We start from the raw sequence: 18,857 nt of genomic DNA on the forward strand, positions 1-18,857 counted from the left end.
ATTAAAATCCGACACAACGGGCCGATTACTAGCATACGCAGTCCCTGGTGGTCTAGTGGTTAGGATTCGGCGCTCTCACCGCCGCGGCCCGGGTTCGATTCCCGGTCAGGGAACACATTTTGAGACTTAATGTTTGAGACCGGTAAACATGAAAAGAATTCACTACTAAATTAAATCATCTTTCCCTTCCCAGTCACGTCATCTGTCATGTGCTGTTCTTGCTCCCCTGCATACCCTTATAAATAAGAAAACTACAGCTCCCTTATGCATGTGGTAACTAAGCTCCTGAGTGGGCTTGACTCTGGTCCCTCTTTAATCTTTAGTGCTGCTGCATGCTCGATCTTGTTATTCATTGACGTACTGCAGCGGCTTGATTCACTCAGCATGATGTCATTCCATATGTCCGTCCTTCTGCCGGATATTTACCTGCATCAAGAAACACATCGACACCGGAACTTACACATTATTAGCATTCACAATAAAACATGGCTCAGATACAACTACAATAAAAACATAGTGTGACAGGAACATAGTACTTTTATATGAGTGGCTGATAATAGCTGTTCAAATAGTTACAAATAGCTATTTTCTGGGAAGAAATTATGACATTTTTTCTCAAATTCGGTTAATGGGAGGTAAGAAAACACCAACAGATGACACCGCTTTGCCTTTATTTTGAAATACAATAGCGGAAGCGGTGTGTGTAGCCGGAACTAGCTTGATGCTGCTCTGTCTGAGAATTCGGACACAACTACTTGGGGAAAGGAATGCTGCGCTCGTAGCCAGCTGAACTGTAAGTACCCGTTGTTGTATTGTCTTAATGTTTATGTGATTAAACGTTTCCATTTTTGTTAATATTCTAGATTTATTAATACTGTTTTTGTTTCTCAAGTAACTTGTTAACAGTGTTCATGTAGTACGTTAACGTTAGCTAGTTGTTCAGCTAAGCTAGCTGTCTTCCGACGATGGTACTCCCTTTTTTTTCTTAAAATACAAAATCTTAAATAGAAAACATCTGTTCACGCTTCCTTCTGTATTTGTAGAAGTAACATTCACTGTTTTATGTATGTTTTATGAATAGACAGAAAATACATCAGCCATGACACATCGTTCTTCAGCATTCCTTAAAATCTTAAAAAAAAAACCCGTTTATTTTAGCCGTGTTTTTACGTGACAGTCATATTAAACACGTTTTCACCGATTGAACTGTAAACTACTAGGCAGTGTAGCTGAATCCCAGACCCTTTAATTGAGTCAGAGATAGCTGGTACAGAGCAGGAGGTGATGTAAGTAGGACTGGTATGCAGAGGTCTGACATCAGCCAGAAGTCTCTGAAAACTAAGCCAAATAAGGAGGAGAGAAGCCAAGGTGACAAGAGCTGGGTTTAAACACAAGTTAGAAAAAACATGTTATAGTCAGGCTTTAGTTAGAGGCGCGGAACCATGGTGATGTTCTTTTTTTTTTAATGTCTTATAGGAAATCATACTGCTCCCATCATTTTCATCAGTCAGCACAGCATGGCTGGCTTCAGGCAGGAGGATGTTGAGTTGTATTATGAGATGGGAGAAGAGCTGGGCAGGTATGTTCTGCTTTTTCTAACATTGTGTATGAATGGATGAGTCTGCTGTACTGTTCACATATCACTCTAACATGTGTCTGAATGCATTTTCTTAGACCTACCTTTATTTGAGGGCTGCCAAATTTAAAGCAATGCACCAAATATCTGCACCCCTTCTCTTTTCAAGCTGCAGTACTGAGTATAAATGCAGCTTCTGTTCCCAGAAATGAAAAAGAGACATGATTGTGAAGTGTAATCCAGATCACACGCAGTTACTTTAGAGGCATTTTGTTGCCAAGTATGAGCTGCAGTCCACACAAAACCAGTGATCCCAGCCAGGCCAAAATATTTTAATATGTGTCAGCAGCATATTAAATATCAATTTGGATTCTTCTATGATATGCGTTTGTCAGTGAGTCATCAGATTATATCATCTTTGTACTTTAGCTGATTGTTTTTCCTGCAGTAATGCAGCAAAAGTATGACATCACTGCTTTTCAATGTGCCTTTGCACCTCTGCTGTGGTGTGGTGCCTCTAAAGAAAGGGGCACTCTGTGCATAAGAGTGTGTTTTTGCTGAGAAAGATATGCGGTAAATGACAGGAAATTACATTGTCTGCTTACTCATCTACTGTGTAATGCTCCAAGTTTTTATGGATGCTTTTTTTAAACTATGTTCTGATGAGTTGGTCATTTTGTCATAGAACTATATGATGTATACATTTATCTTTAAGCACACACACACACCGGGCACACACTGATTTGCTTTCAGTACTGCTTTAGTTTGTTCTGCTAATCTGTAATCCATCACGTTGTGTAATGTTCGAGTGCTGTGATATGTCTAGATAACATGACAGAAAAATATTTTGGATTTCTTATGTTATTGACATTTATCTGCTCTTTCCGGTCTGCAGTGGACAGTTTGCCATCGTCCGTAAGTGTAAGGAGAAGAGCACTGGTGTTGAGTATGCGGCCAAGTTCATCAAGAAGCGACGGCTGTCATCCAGTCGGCGAGGAGTGAGCCGCGAAGAGATCGAGCGAGAAGTCAATATCCTGCGGGAGATCCAGCACAGCAACATCATCACCCTGCATGACATCTTTGAAAACAAGACCGACGTGATCCTGATCCTGGAGCTGGTGTCTGGTGGAGAGCTCTTCGACTTCCTGGCTGAGAAGGAATCTCTGACCGAGGAAGAGGCCACGCAGTTTCTCAAGCAGATACTGGACGGGGTTCAGTATCTGCACTCCAAACGCATCGCTCACTTTGACCTCAAGGTCAGCAATCTGGGAGGGAGTCTGGGTTCAGCAGATGACATGTTAGTGAGAAATGTACAGAGGTTTACTGCTAGTTCTGTTGGTATCTAGCATAGCAGTGTTTGGTGAGGTCTCTAAAAGGAAAGCAATGTACTTTACTTTATGGTATTTTCATTAGAATCATCCTCCTTATATCTGATTAATTTAATACATTAATACATTTTTCTGGGCTACAATATATTTGAAAAAGCTTTAAAAAGTGTGGATGACATCATTGTGTAACTCCTTTGAGTTTACTATCACTCAAGATACTGACTCTCTGTTCTGTCTTCTTCTGATTTTTACAGCTATGTGTTTTATCTTTCAGCCTGAGAATATCATGCTGCTGGACAAGAATGTCCCCAACCCCCGTATCAAGCTGATTGACTTTGGGATTGCTCATCAGATCAAAGCAGGGAATGAGTTCAAGAACATCTTTGGAACACCAGAGTTTGTAGGTAAGAGGTTAATTTCACTGTGTTTAACATGGTTCTTGCACACGGAGCTCTGTTAAACCTCTTGCTATAAGCAGTTGACTGTGTGCTTCAGCTAACATCTGGTTTAAATTAAAGTGTTCATTCCTCTGTGCTCTACAGCGCCAGAAATAGTCAACTATGAGCCACTTGGACTGGAGGCAGACATGTGGTAAGATGTAAACATGTGTTTTTCCTCTTCTGAAGCTGTAAACGAACCCGTCAGACAGTTTCATTCATCTTCTTTCATCCTCTCTGCAGGAGCATCGGGGTGATCACATACATTCTGTGAGTAATTTAAAGTGAAGTCACAACAAATGTCCCCACAATGTGCTGTCTAAAGTAATGTTTATGTCTGCGTTAGGCTGAGTGGTGCCTCGCCGTTTCTGGGAGAGACAAAGCAGGAGACGTTGACCAACATCTCAGCCGTCAACTATGACTTTGATGAGGAATATTTCAGCAACACCAGCGAGTTGGCAAAAGACTTTATACGACGTCTGTTGGTCAAGGATCCAAAGTAAGAACGTCCTCACCGGTGTCAAGTTTGTTTGGAGTGGATTGAAGCCATCATATGCATATGGACAGACATGATGACATAGATGTATACTGCAAATATGAAACTCCAACCCATAGTCCTCATTGATCAATTATTTGCTTTTGCAGAAAGAGAATGACCATTGATGACAGTCTTGAGCACCCCTGGATCAAGGTGAGTTTTTTCATTCGCATGTCAGTTTATTTATTTATTTATTTATGTAGCACATTTATAAGGGCATTGCCCACCAAAGTGCTTAATATTAAAATACATAAAATAAACTCAAACTAATAAAATACATAAAAGAGACAAACTGCAGTAAAATACAATAAAACAAAGATACAATCATGAAACATAAAATCCCCAAGAGATGCCAATACTCAGGCAAAGGCCAGGGTGAACAAGTGAGTCTTAAGTAGAGATTTAAAAGTGGTGAGTGCCGACCGCACAGCTAGAGGCAGAGTGTTCCACAGAGTGGGAGCCACGACTGAGAAGGCCCGGTCACCTCTATTTTTTAAAAGAGATCGGGAGACCTCCAGAGCCATTTGGTTAGCAGACCTAAGAGCTCTGGAGGGCTGATGCAATACCAAGAGGTCTGATAAATAATCCGGGGCCAGCCCATGCAAGCACTTAAAAATGAATAAAAGAATCTTAAACTCAAATTCTGAGCTTCACCGGTAGCCAGTGAAGTGAGGAAAGCACTGGCATGATGTGCTCGCGCTTTTTTGTCCCAGTGAGAAGGCGAGCTGCTGCGTTTTGGACCAGCTGCAGACGGTGAAGCTCTGACTGTCCAATTCCAATATATAGGGAGTTACAGTAGTCTAAGCGAGAGGTTATAAAAGTGTGGATGACTTTCTCTAAGTCACTCTGACTAAGGTATGGCTTTACCTTTAAAAGCACCATCTACAATCACCCCGAGATTCCTAGCATGAGTTTGTATGTGTGGCGCTAGTGGGCATGTATATCTTTATTTCTCCCATTCACACATTACCAGGTGAAATGCTAGGTCCATGAGGTCATTAGGAAATTTGTTTAGTCCTCTTTTTTTAAAGAAATATTTTCTCCCCTTCCAGGTTATTAAGAGGCGGAACGTTCGCCAAGAGGAGAGAGACCACAAACCTGAGCGCCGGCGCCTGAAGACCACTCGTCTGAAGGAGTACACCATCAAGTCTCACTCCAGCATGCCACCCAACAACACGTATGTCAACTTTGAGCGCTTCTCTCAAGTGCTGGAGGAGATTGCGGCAGCAGAAGAAGGCCTGAAGGACCTGGAGCGCAACCAGCGTTCGTGTCGGGAGGACGTGGCAGCGCTGCTGTCCATATACGAGGAGAAGGAGGGCTGGTACAAGGAGGAGAACCAGAGCATCTCCAGCGATCTGAGCCACATCCGCCAGGAGCTGCAGCGCACCCAGGCTCAGCGCAAGAAGTGCCAGGAGGAGGCCCGGCTCACCATGCAGTCCACCAACATCCTCAAGCGCAAGTTCGGCCGCCTGGAAAACCGCTTCGAGGTCCTGGCGGAGCAGGTGGCTTCTGAAGTGCGTTGGGTGGAGGAGCTGGTCAAGTCTATATCTGCAGAGAAGGACGGCCTCAGCTCCAGCAGCCTGCCCTGAGCTGCGGCCGACATCCATCAGTGACATTTTCATTCCGCAGTATCCTCCTGCCCGTCGGCTCTGCCTGTGCGCCGCCACAGTGGAGTCTGGTTGGGCGACCATAAGCTATGCTGCTGCTGACCATCAGAAAAAAAATCCACTAATATTACATCACACCTGGGAGAGCCAGGGAGAGTCAATATGCTGAAGTCATTCCCACTCGACAAGGCTCATTCCTGTGTTTTATACATTAATTTATACATTTGGTAATTTTATGTACTGTAATTGCAAATTTATGTTGGCTTTATTTGCAGATAGAAATGCTTTTTTAAATTTGTCTTATAATTTCAGAACTGATCTTAATTTCCTGGCGCTTTTGGCAGCTCCTTTGTTCCTGCCTCAGGTCGCGCGTGTGTGTGTGAGAACGCTTCACAATCTCTACGCCGCATAGCATGATGATGTTTGTGAGACATTCAGGGGTGTATATTTATGCAGTTACATGCATTTTAGATTCACTTCCAGCTTCTGGGACAGGGTCAAATAATTGATGCAATAAACTCAGCACAGACAAAAGGTAATTTAAGGGTAATGCCTGTTTTATTTTTAATGTTTCCTGGACTAAATGTGTAGATTTTAATGCCAATTAGAGGTCTAATGTAAGAAGAAACTTACTTAATATTTATTATTCATTCAGTTATTACTGGAAATTTTATCCGAACTGTGTTTTTGTGGCTCATTGTGCTCATTAATGTAGCACTAGCTTAAGGGGCAGGTAACTCCAAAATCATATATTGACATTTTTCTGTGCTTTGCAGTAGTGTTTAGCCACCTGGATTATTTTGGTGTGAGTTTCATAGTTATGGAGATATCGTCCGTAGAGTTTCCTGCCTTCTCTCCAGTGTAATGGAAGCAGGAGTGACTTGGCTGGTGGTGTTCAAAACAACAAAGAAATCCAATAAAAAAACTCAACAGTAACGTCTCTTTCCAGACGTCGTGACCAGTTACTCAAGAAAATCCGCAGATCTTTTTGTGCGAACTTTCATGTAGAAACTCTGTTCTATCGAACTACACCTGGACACCACATCACTGTGCAGAAGGCGGCGTGCATCCACCTATAACAAACCTTGAGTCTGTTGTGATAGGTGGATGCACGCTGCCTTCTGCGCAGTGTTACAGTTTCAGGGTGTAGATTGGGAGAACAAAGCTCCTGCCTGAACTTACTCACATCAGGTTCTGTGGATTTTCTTGAGTAAAAGTTATGGCTTCTGGAAAAGGACGTTGCGGTTGGGTTTTTCAGTTGTATTTGTTTTTGGTGCTTTGAGCACAACAAGCCAAGTGACAACTAGTTCCATTATATTGGAGAAAAGGTAGAAAACGTTACAGCCGACGTCTCTAAACCTCAGCAGTTCACACCAGAATATCACAGCTGGATCAGCAGCATGGAGTTAGAGGAGAAATACAAATATTTGATTTTGGGATGATCTGATCTGATCGTTCTGTTTTAGCTGGAATTACATTTTTTTTCTCCAGGAAACATGAAAGGAAAACATTTGGAGTTTAGTTTTACTTCATAGACCAGAGGTTAAGCATTACCATATTTTAGAATGTATGAACCTGTCATTGCAGTGCCTGTAACATGTTCGACCTTATTGCCTCTGTGAGCACTCATCATTTATCGCAACACTTCTTCTTCTTCTTCTTCTATCACTGATACTGCTCAACGTCTTATAATGCAAAGACCTTTGCACAGTAGCCTTGTAAACCAAATAGTGTGCATGGAAACTTCCTCTGTAACCGCGTTGGTGTGTTTTACGTCATGTTTCCATCCCTGCACACTCGAAACGTTCCATTGACGAGTTTCACCTCCAGCCAACACATTCCTTATGTATAGCTTAGAAGGCATATATATTGTATAGTCGGTAGTATTTTTCAAAAGAGAAACACGCACTTAAGCGATTGTAGCAAATATGCTTAAAAAATATATTTTAATCTGTCTCATGATGTAAGAAAGAGCTGTAAGAGTGCAGGCTTCTTTCAAATAAAAGGATCACTGAAACAAGCGCCCTGTTGATACTTTGATTTTTATATGAATGTTACCTGATTTAATTTCATCTCTTTTTGCTTTGATAGTAAAATTGTTCTGTATTTTTAAACGGTTAACATTTGAAATTTGATTTTATGTCATTAACCTGAGCTCAGTGATGTCTCACACTCAACAGAAACTGTATCAAGGACCCCCTCTAGTGGTGATATACCAAATTACAGCAGATTAAAAATCTGATCTAATTAAGTGTAAAAAAAAACAATCTATAAAAATATATTTAGATCAATAAAGGGAGAGGAAGTAAATAATGTAAAAAAATAAGTATGCAGATCAGGAATAAAAATCGAAATATCACTTCATTTATACTAATACAATATTCAGACAAAATAAAATATTGTTTAAAAATGTTTTTATTTGTATATTAATTATGGTAATAATAAATAACAATAAATAATTCATGAAGCATTATCTTTTATAATCCATTGCAACTGTTTTCTGACATAAAATGTATCAAATTACATTTTTAACATAAGAATCAGTGATATGTAAACTCTGAGACTGTTCAGCATCCTTATTGTGTATTAATGACATGTTTATCTTTTTACAAACTGTTTTTTTAAAAACCATTTTGAAACAAATGGATAGCCGGAGCCAAACTGCTACAATCACCACAGTGAAATGAGAACTGCTGTTCTCTGTGTTGAGGAGAAGGTCCTGGCAGTGAGTGGTCTCCAGCTTAAAGATGAGCAGTGATTTTCTGTATTTCATTTTCTCTGTAGTTAATAAATAAATGAAAAAAACTCCCACTGGTGTGGATCAGCTCAAACACATTCTCATTATTTATGTGTCTTTCAGAGAGTTGATGTGGGCGCAGAGTTTGAGTGCAGGACCCAGTTTAAGGTTCATGGTGCTGACCAGGTGATCCTCTGTGAGGAGCAGCAGAGCCTGACCGTCTATTTCCTGGGATCGAAACTCCTCAGCCACATCTGCACCACCTGAAGGCAAGAAACACAGAGAGAGACTGAACTGAACCGCTTCTGATAGCAGCAGAATTATTAAAACGTCATGTCGTTTAACCTCGTGTCCTGATAAAATAGCACATTCTTACCATGGGAAAAGTTTATGGTGGAATTTAAAGGCTATTTTTCCTGTTTTGAACATCTGGCGACATTAATCTGATGTGTCTTTGTGTCTCTGGAGGCTGTCAGTGTTTGCAACAAACAGAAAAACCACTAAGGGCAGAAAGTAGGCCGCCGTACCTACATAAATAGAAATATACGGTATAACCCAAGGACTAATAGTAGGTTTTAAGGATCAGATATTAGAAGTGACTAATGGCAAAGCAGCACAGTAACTGTGAAATATTTTCACCACCTTATCATATTACATCCAAAAGTTTGGGAAACTGTGTCCAGTTGTCTTGTCGGGGCCTGTGCAGCCCAAAGGCATGTGTTCGGTTAACACCTGCGTTCTGAGGACCAGAAAACTGACTATGAAGACAGCTCGTAGAGTATAACAGGAAGTAGGCAGAGCTACGTGAGCTGTACATGAAAGGTCACCCATAAGAACATTTGATGTCAGAAAAATCCACTTCGAGCTTCGAAGAAAAACCTCCAAACCACATGTGAGGGTGCAGGTGTGAAAAGAGAACTGCCTCATCAGCACCCAGGACCAGGCTGTGATTTCCTTTTGCACATATGAACACCGATGCATGACATTTAAAAGAGATAATACATGTGCATGTAAACCTGTAAATTAAAGGCTAGACTCTAGTAATCTGGTTTCGATCTTACATTAAAAAAAGTTTGACAGCCATATTTAATAGTAGTAGTAGTATGAGTAATACCTGGGAGGGTGTTGATGTAAGAAAACACTTGCTCCACGTCCCACTGAGACGGACAGCTGATGTCATCCTCTTCGTCAGAAACATTGATGGCTTCTGGCGTCCTCTGCTCTCTCTCTCTCTCTCGCTCTCGCTCAGCCTGTTTTTGGAGCCTGGTTGTCATAGGAACAGGAGGTTCCTCTTCTTCCTCCTCTTCCTCCTCCTCGTCCTCTTCATCCTCTTCCTCCTCCTCGTCCTCCTCCTCCTCCTCCTGCTGCTGCTGCTGCTGCTGCTGCTGCTCTTCCTCCCTCTGTGAACTCCGCTGGGTCTCCTCTGGGCCAAATGACCCCTGAGCCTGTGGAGCACAGACAGAAGCAATATTTTAAGTTTAATGTCTATTAATTGTCGAATGTTTGTGTGCTCTTGTATGCTTTTAAATGACATGACTCACCATCCTAGTCATTTAACCCTCATGCATTGTTCGCAAACACTACCCTAATGTGTTGTTCGGGGACAAAAACGTCCCCTAACTTTAACGGTTTTAAAAATATATTAGAAAAATATTTTTTTGAAATTTTTTTGCATAGACCTTTTAATTAACTTCAGTTCTAATCAACAGTAGTGAAAAAATCATTTCCCCCCAGGATTTTAACCCTTTAATCACCAATTTTATGAGGGGTGGTGCTGAAAATTGAAAAAAAAAAACACAAAATGGCTCATTTTTAATAGAAAAGGTGAATGTGGACTGGATTCTTTTGAACCTTTATTACAGTCTTGGTCATGTCAAACATCAGTAAAAAAATTGACTTGATTGCATTATTAGTTTTTGCACAGCACTGGATTTTCTTTTTTTCTCCCTAATGTGTTGTTCGGGGACAAAAACGTCCCCTAACTTTAACGGTTTTAAAAATATATTAGATAAATATATTTTTGAATTTTTTTTGCATAGACCTTTTCATTAACTTCAGTTCTAATCAACAGTAGTGAAAAAATCATTTTCCCCCAGGATTTTAACCCTTTAATCACCAATTTTATAAGGGGTGGTGCTGAAGATTGAAAAAAAAACACACAAAATGGCTCATTTTTAATAGAAAAGGTGAATGTGGACTGGATTCTTTTGAACCTTTATTACAGTCTTGGTCATGTCAAACATCAGTAAAAAAATTGACTTGATTGCATTATTAGTTTTTGCACAGCACTGGATTTTCTTTTTTTCTCCCTAATGTGTTGTTCGGGGACAAAAACGTCCCCTAACTTTAACGGTTTTAAAAATATATTAGATAAATATTTTTTTGAAATTTTTTTGCATAGACCTTTTAATTAACTTCAGTTCTAATCAACAGTAGTGAAAAAATCATTTTCCCCCAGGATTTTAACCCTTTAATCACCAATTTTATAAGGGGTGGTGCTGAAAATTGAAAAAAAAAACACACAAAATGGCTCATTTTTAATAGAAAAGGTGAATGTGGACTGGATTCTTTTGAACCTTTATTACAGTCTTGGTCATGTCAAACATCAGTAAAAAAATTGACTTTATTGCATTATTAGTTTTTGCACAGCACTGGATTTTCTTTTTTTCTCCCATTTTGTCCCATAGACTTACATTATAAACACACTTTTTTTGACTGCACAGCCATGGCACTACATAATCATGCATTCTTGATTGTTGGTGGTTTACCCTGTTGGTAGGAGGTAACATTTGTGATTTTTACAGTTAACAACTTAATTACCATATTAACCCTTTACCTGCAGGCCTGTGCTCATGTAGTGTAGTTTCTGGCTTGTATATGGAGTTATAGGGAGTATTTTAGCACATAATTGTGTGTCTACACACTGTGTGTGTATGTTAGAGAGGAAGAGAGCCATTTGCACACTGATCTTGTTGTCTGTGAGTACACACAACCACAGAGTCTTCATAGTAAACAAAAACAAAGAAAGTGTTGCTATGCACGTGTGGCCCTTTGATGTCTACAGGTGCAGACTAAACAAAACAAAAAGGCAAGTGGTCTTACATGTGACCTTGTGGTCATTTGATGGTGAGAAGAGCAGAAAGCAACATGAAGAGAGGATTCACTTGTGCACAATCTCTGGAAATGATTGTGCAGCCTGGCTCTATGAAGGGCCAGGCTGTGAAGCTGTGAAGGCTGCACAAGTAGATCCGTCACTTGTTCACAAGCGAATCCTTCATTCGTTCACAAGTGAATCCTTCACTCATGCACAGGTGAATCCTCTCTTCATGCTGCTTGCTGCTCTTGTCACCATTAAATGACCAGGAGGATGCATGCAAGTCCACTAGTGTTTTTGTTTTGTTTAGTCTGAACCTCTCAGCATCAAAGGGCCCGGCACTTACTTTTAGGGCTGCAACAAATTTACTTTACTTTACTTTACTAAACTACTTTTAATACTAATTTTAGTAGGGGACTAAACTGTAGATTAGATTTGGTTAGTCAATGATTATTTATTATGTTATCAAGTTATCTATCTATGGTGTCTATTTAGTAACATGCACATGTACGTATGGTCGTGTGGAGCGCAACACACCATGGAAAAGGGGCACTTAGACCTCACTTAGACTAATTCAGTGATCTCAACTGAGACACTAACCTAAAAGTAAAGTCACTCTACTGGAGGACGTGTTTTCCGAAAGCTAAAAAAAAAAAAAAAAACAGCTATTTTACCCATCCACAACTTCAGACGCCAGAACTCCTGGATGTTTTCATTTTACATGCTTATGCATTGCCGTTGTACGTCTGAATTAGGTACACTTCACTTACTTAGTAACTTTATTTTCCTGACTTTCCTTCCCTGACAGTGTGCAAATGGCTCTCTTCCTCTCTAACATACACACACAGTGTGTAGACACACAATTATGTGCTAAAATACTCCCTATAACTCCATATACTTAAGCCAGAAACTACAGTACATGAGCACAGGCCTGCAGGTAAAGGGTTAATATGGTAATTAAGTTGTTAACTGTAAAAATCACAAATGTTACCTCCTACCAACAGGGTAAACCACCAACAATCAAGAATGCATGATTATTTAGTGCCATGGCTGTGCAGTCAAAAAAAGTGTGTTTATAATGTAAGTCTATGGGACAAAATGGGAGAAAAAAAGAAAATCCAGTGCTGTGCAAAAACTAATAATGCAATAAAGTCAATTTTTTTACTGATGTTTGACATGACCAAGACTATAATAAAGGTTAAAAAGAATCCAGTCCACATTCACCTTTTCTATTAAAAATGAGCCATTTTGTGTGTTTTTTTTTCAATTTTCAGCACCACCCCTTATAAAATTGGTGATTAAAGGGTTAAAATCCTGGGGGAAAATGATTTTTTCACTACTGTTGATTAGAACTGAAGTTAATTAAAAGGTCTATGCAAAAAAATTTCAAAATAATATTTATCTAATATATTTTTAAAACCGTTAAAGTTAGGGGACGTTTTTGTCCCCGAACAACACATTAGGGGGTAAAATTTGCCCACAGTGTACCGTTGACCTATGAAAAATTTTAAAATCATATTAACAAAATTTATGTAAAATTAAGCTTATTGAGGAAAAATGATTCAATTTGTCCACATATTGACAAAGTTATGGCCAAAATAAACAGAAAAATTTCTCTCAGAGGACAAAAATGTCCCGAACAACGCATGAGGGTTAAGTGATACTAGATCTAACAGTGAACAACATGCAGATGACTGAGGTGAGAACCTTCTCTGTGGATCTTTTCAGATATAGCGAGCAGTGATCCCTGCAGCACTTGTGCATACATACTCTCTGTATGCTTCGGGTCATTGATATTAACTGACCTGTCTCAGGAAATGTTCTCTGGAGGTTCCATTGACTCGGCTCGGAGGTCGTCCTCTCCTGCCCGTCGGCCTGTGACCCCAGTGGCCTGCACGCTGCACAGCGATACGCTTGCTGCAGCTCACACTGAACCTGAACGGAAACAGCCCTGAATCATACACTGCAGCGCTCCCTCAGGTTCAAAGTGCAAGCCTGAAGCCTGAAGTACATCTGAAATGTTATCTTCCTGTGTGAAGCATGGCTGGTGAACCCTCATACTGATTATTCCTCACAGCTCAAAGCTCAAAATAGAGGAAATACAGACCATTACTGATCCTCGGAGCCTGTTATTTGTACACCATTTACAACCAGAAACAGTAGCTTCCTGTGGGATTACTTACTTAATTAATTAACTTATTACCTGCGGACACACGTCATGGAGCAGAAGCGTTTGGAGCGCAGAAACGTGTCAGCGTAACCTCTGCCTCCGCAGTATTCACACTGCAGCACACCTGCCACACTCTCCCCGAGCTCTGCAACTTCAGCGGACCAGCTGTTAGTCACACACACACACACACACACACACACACACACACCTACACATGGTTCTCACCATCTGCTGCAGGGCCATCATCTTCCATCTCAGAGTCTGTGGAATCTGATTGGTCAGCATCCAGGGGACTGTCCTCTGCTGCTTCCCCGTTGGTCTGAATCTCCTGGGATTCAGGAAGTGAAGCCTGCTGGTCGGCTAACAGCGAGGATGGGCCCACCTGCATCACAGGGCGCATTCAAAAACATGCATTTAGTTTAAGACATATACCACAAAACAAGAGGTAAATATTCTATATATAAGCCTCTCACTGACACCTACATGTGCAGGAAATGGCTCCAGGCCCTCCCGTATAACGAAACCCTCTACGAGATGTGTGAGGATCTGATTGTTCCTGTTGGGGCTCCCTGGAAGGCTGGCTGGTGCAGAGGGAGGCTGACTGGGGGTTCTTACTGCAGCAGGGAGGATGGGAGGAGGTAGAGGAGGAGGATGGTTGTTGCTGCTGCTGCTGCTGCTGCTGCTGGTAAACTGGGACAAAACCTCCATCTGTGGTGGTCTGATAACCGAGTGAATGGAGGAGATGGAGGATGAAGCCGTCGCTGTTGGATGACAGAAGTAAGTAAGAGAAGTTAAACCAGGTTTATTTCAACGACTGCTATTTTAAGATAGTATAAATAAGTCTGACTCTTGTCACCATGGAAACTCATCCTGCTGTGACCCTAGTCTGTCTACAGCACTCGTCAAATCAGTGGAACAAATTTCTTTTCTTCAAAATTGCATTGTGCCACATCTGTTCAGTCACGATATGAACTTTTTAAGGTGGAGCCCAGGTTTTTTTTTTATTCCATGCTTTTGTTGACATACTTACCTGCACTGTTCTTCTTAGGAGACTCTGGCTGAGGTGTGGGGGTCCTGTCCTTGTGTGTACTTGGAGACCCTTTCCTCTCCTCTGAGCTCAGTCCATTCATTTTGCACATTTGCCCTGACTAAAACTCAAACCACAGAAAAACCTCAGTCAGACCAGGACAAACGGGTAGAACTACAAGCAGGACATGGCGACTCACCGTCACAGTTTTGTTGTTCTTGGCGGGATGCACTTTCAAATCGACAGCTACTGTCTGAGGAGGGGGCAGGGTGTCCTGGTAGGGCATCTGGACCAAAGCCTCAGCTACAGGCAGCTCCTGCTCTGTGAGCAGCACCTGTCCAGACTCAACCGCCAAAGCCTGGACTGAGTGCAGGGACAGCCTGTGGATGGAAGCAGGGTGGTTCTGGGGCAGCCTGGGGAGGACCAGAGGTGGGGGAGGAGGCGGAGGCTGGTTCTGTGGGAATGAGGTCCGACGCTGTGGGGCAGCCACCAGAGGAGGCGGCTGAGGGTGAACGGTGGCAGTCTGAGCTGATGATGTGACAGACTGGGAGCTGGGAGTGGTCAGTTTTTTAACAGAGAGAGGTAGAGGACTGGTGTTGGGGTCTTGGGGTGCTACTCTGAGGGCGATGGGCTGAAGCTGCCTGTGGCCCGGAGCTGCTGCCGTTGCTGCTGTCGCCCGCTGGAGGATGAGCTGATGGTGCGCCACCCGTTGGACTGGTGGACTGGACAGCTGCTGCTTAACTACAGTGTGGGCGTGCAGTGGAGAGTAGGCTGCAGGGGGAGCAAGGAGAAGGACACCAAATAATACAGAGTATATATTTTCCACAGGCAACATAAAGGTAAGAACACAGCGCTTGAATTAAAAACTTTACGTTACATTAACTGTGCCTGTGTGTTCTCACCTGGTGTTATAATCTGGGGGCCTGCAGCTGGGCTTGTTTCTGCTGAGGCATCGGCCTGCTGGCTGGCCTTTAGTGCACAGACTGACGTCTTGGACAAAGAGGCAGCTGGAGACTGGAGAGATTGGGACTGGGTGGACGGCTTTAAGATGACACTGTGGGCTGTAGCCAGAGCTCCAGGCAAATGAGCGCGCAGAGCCAAATTCTGCACCTGAACAGACACAAACACAAAGTCCTGGATACAGCCAATGAACAGACAACACTGCAGTCATGTGCCCTGTTTGTACCTGAGAGGAGGTAGGTAAAGAGGAGCAGGAGGTCACAGCAGGGAGGTCTGACTGAACGGCTGCCACTGTCGCCGCAGGAGTCAGAATAAGCTGACAGGAGAAAATCAGGGACATTTATACAGTAAACACCAACAGTAAACGATCATACACTTAGTGCAGCAAGAGATATTTGAAAAGGTTTGTACCATCTGAGTCCGAAGGTACATCTGAGCCTGGTTACAGCTGGCCTGTCTGTTTCCCAGCAGCATGGCCTGCTGGGAAATAGTGGTGGCAGCAGCAGTGGATGTTTGAGATCGGCCAATAAGCTGTGCTGTCACTGGAGAGGCTGGTAAAGTGATCTTTGAAAAAAAGAAACAAATGCTGAGGTTAATTTTAGCACTCGGAGCAGGTGATGTTGGAGAAAATGGAACTTACTGAGTTTTGGGAAACACCAGCCGGCTGAACCAATGTGCCGCTGGACGAAGAAGGCGACTGTCTCTGACAAACGGATGCCTGGAAAGCATTGGGAACACATTATACACTTTAACTAGCATGTGCCGCACACACACACACAGCTTCTGACCTGCTGGATGGTGGCCAGACTCTGCAGATGGGATGGGTGCTGGTGCTGCTGCAGGGCTGCTGTCTGCAGCATGAGGTGCTGCTGCTGGGCTGCGTACATCTGATGAAGGTACTGGGCTGCCATGCTCTGAGGTCTGTGGATGGCGTGCTGGATCACCTGTTGGATCATGTGATGGAACAATCAATATTTAGAACGGTTTAAAGAAGCAGTTTGTAGGACTTTGTCTGGGTCACCTGGACAGTGAGCTTGTCGTACTGAAGCCACTGGTACGGTCTATTATCTGTACTTTCTCTTTCAAATTAAACAATATATACAGTGCATTTTAAAGCCGTACTAGCTTGCTTGTCAAAACTAATACTAAATAATGAGGTCCCGGCTCTGTCTATCATCTGGAATGTATGCCAGTTATATCAAACAACGCATACACACACCCTGGGTTCTCTATTAACTGGGTCACCTTCCAATCAAGGCTGTCAAATCCTGCAGAGGTCAAAGGCACTGTCTATTGCCTGGACATCTTGTATGTGACTGTCCCAGGTACTGCCTAGTTCCTGGACTATATGCCTGGTAATTGAAACAGTGCATACATATTATACCTCAGCTACCTTCCAAGTCAAATGTATAGTGACATCTCTTCATTCCTGTCAAATTAAATAATACACACAGAGGCCTCAGGTACTGTCTATTACCTGCACTGTGTGTCTGTCTGGTGGGATGATGCTGAGGGAAGTAGAGGGCGCCTGGGTGCACGTGGTGCTGCCAGAGCTGACTGTTGCCATGGTGACAGCTGCTGATGTACTGGTGGCTACTGTTTTGTTAGCATCAGCCTGCTTTTCTCCTGGACTCTGTCTGTCCATCTCCCATAACACACACAGATCCAGTAACAGGGAAACTGTGGACAGTAAAAAAAAACATAAAAACACACAACAGGAGCAGCTCAGTGCAGTTTTCTTTCACCCTCTAAATATAAGAAAAACATAAATGCAGGTTTGACTTTGAATAACATTTGACTTCAGACATGATGTCTTACCAAAATGAATTATTTGCACAATAATGAGGTGAAAATATATAATTTAGGAGATTGTTTTGAGAAATTATCCCATAAAACACACAAAGAATATAAAGAAACATGTTATCTGCATTTTATGTTCTTGTAAAAAAATGTTTTAAACTCAAATATGACTATGATTGTATGAACAGAAATCTTGCTGAACAAATAACAGCGTATGCAGCTCATGAATATGCAATTAGATCTTATGAATATACATGAGTGCATGTAATTCACAAACTGGATTTTACATTCACATTCACACATCTGTAAAGATAAACAAACAAACAAAAGGGTTATACGATACTGGAGGTTTTCTGTCTTTAACAAAGCTCTCATGGACAAACATGTCATGTTGCACTGCTGGTCTGTACCAGTCTGAATATTGATCCTTTTTTTTCCTGCAGAGCCGATAATGTCCAATTAAACACGATCCTCTCCGCCTCTCAACAAAGACCAGCACGTTCAGAAAAGCAGTCTGATCTGAAGCTGCACTGAATGTGAACCTTCATCAAATAATACATGCAGCACATCTGGATATCCCCCCCCCCCACCTCCTGATGGACTGCCTCCTTCCAATCACACAGCGCTTTATGCATGCACGATCATTCACCTCTTGTCGGCGGTATACCTGCCTGGTATTGATAGACATCAGGACCTGACCATTTCCCGGCACATTGTCCCAGTCATGAAGCCTACTGATGCGTCAGTGTTGGATAAAATGGAGATTTAAAAAAAAAAAATCAGACGGTAGGATTCACAGCAGGCGGTGGAAAAAAAAAGAGGCACTGACACAGCACCGCTCGCAGTGCGGGAGGACCTTCCACAGCCGGGGAGGAGAGTCCCCGGGATGCTACAGGCTGTAATGTGCTCTGAAAGTCCTGTATTCGTTTTAGCCAAACCAAGCCAAAACAAAAAGACAAAAAAAACACAATTATATGTAATGTAAAGTGTATTTTTCACAGGTTCTTCTGTGAAAAATACATTTATTTATAATAATACTGAAGTATTTTTATTCAATGTCCAAGCAATGTAGAAAAATAACCTGCAGGTGTTATTTTTAAGTGTTATGTCTAAGTGTTAGAATATATGTTCATAAAAACAAATGCATATAATTTCACAATGATGCATGCGTGGCATGAAGAACTGAACTGAGCACATAGTCTGTTTCTGTCGACAGGTCATCTCACCCTGACTTCACAGCTTTTGAGGATTTTCTCCCCACGATGTGTTCAGGTGCTGCCGTAAAACAGGTAAATCCGAGATAAAGCCAGCTTCCAAAAACCTTGCTAATTTTTTTTTTAAATTGCTGAATTTAGAATTCTGCTATGAATCTGAATTTAAAAATGACAGCAAATATTTAAATGCATGTTGAGTAGAAGGAAAAGCTAGTGCAGTAACTTTAAAAGTTATATTTATTTAAATTATCTGTGAATTGAATTCCTTTTTGAGTTGCTATATCTTGCTATTGTAATGAATTAAAAGATAAATTAATGTTTTAAAGCCACTGCTTCAGCCTATATTATGTGTACAAATTATAATAAAAG

General features: G+C 41.8%; 2 protein-coding genes and 1 non-coding gene across 3 annotated transcripts; 2 read left to right on the top strand and 1 right to left on the bottom strand.

The window, feature by feature from the left end:
- Positions 1–41: 41 nt before the first annotated feature.
- trnae-cuc (transfer RNA glutamic acid (anticodon CUC)) lies at positions 42–113 on the top strand. The gene has a single exon. It is a non-coding gene; the product is annotated as a tRNA-Glu (tRNA).
- A 579-nt stretch (positions 114–692) lies between these two features.
- On the top strand, positions 693–7,503 carry dapk3 (death-associated protein kinase 3). The gene is made up of 9 exons (XM_028428271.1): positions 693–793; positions 1,477–1,579; positions 2,472–2,832; positions 3,179–3,308; positions 3,447–3,495; positions 3,585–3,611; positions 3,688–3,840; positions 3,987–4,032; positions 4,932–7,503. Exons 2-9 carry the CDS (start codon positions 1,518–1,520, stop codon positions 5,466–5,468), a joined length of 1,365 nt encoding a protein of 454 aa, XP_028284072.1. The 5' UTR covers positions 693–793; positions 1,477–1,517; the 3' UTR covers positions 5,469–7,503.
- An 803-nt stretch (positions 7,504–8,306) lies between these two features.
- Positions 8,307–17,041, bottom strand: phc3 (polyhomeotic homolog 3 (Drosophila)). Its single transcript, XM_028427448.1, has 13 exons — positions 16,952–17,041; positions 16,115–16,192; positions 15,886–16,038; positions 15,701–15,790; positions 15,417–15,624; positions 14,714–15,285; positions 14,518–14,635; positions 13,971–14,248; positions 13,713–13,869; positions 13,521–13,638; positions 13,123–13,252; positions 9,338–9,668; positions 8,307–8,486 (listed from the first exon to the last, which is right to left on the bottom strand). Exons 1-13 carry the CDS (start codon positions 17,039–17,041, stop codon positions 8,332–8,334), a joined length of 2,478 nt encoding a protein of 825 aa, XP_028283249.1. The 3' UTR covers positions 8,307–8,331.
- Between the last annotated feature and the right edge of the window lie 1,816 nt (positions 17,042–18,857).

Source organism: Parambassis ranga, chromosome 17, assembly GCF_900634625.1.
Source record: "Parambassis ranga chromosome 17, fParRan2.1, whole genome shotgun sequence".
Taxonomy (NCBI): Eukaryota; Metazoa; Chordata; class Actinopteri; family Ambassidae; genus Parambassis; species Parambassis ranga.

Excerpts from the sequence above, each read along its gene's own strand:
- dapk3 (XM_028428271.1), top strand. The coding sequence starts at position 1,518 with ATGGCTGGCTTCAGGCAGGAGGATGTTGAGTTGTATTATGAGATGGGA. Across the intron at positions 2,833-3,178 it reads TCGCTCACTTTGACCTCAAG|CCTGAGAATATCATGCTGCT; the intron begins GTCAGCAATCTG and ends TTTATCTTTCAG. Across the intron at positions 3,612-3,687 it reads GGGGTGATCACATACATTCT|GCTGAGTGGTGCCTCGCCGT; the intron begins GTGAGTAATTTA and ends TGTCTGCGTTAG.
- phc3 (XM_028427448.1), bottom strand. The coding sequence starts at position 17,041 with ATGGCAACAGTCAGCTCTGGCAGCACCACGTGCACCCAGGCGCCCTCT. Across the intron at positions 13,639-13,712 it reads TGATGGCCCTGCAGCAGATG|TTGCAGAGCTCGGGGAGAGT; the intron begins GTGAGAACCATG and ends GGTCCGCTGAAG. Across the intron at positions 8,487-9,337 it reads TTACATCAACACCCTCCCAG|GTGGTGCAGATGTGGCTGAG; the intron begins GTATTACTCATA and ends TCTTGCCTTCAG.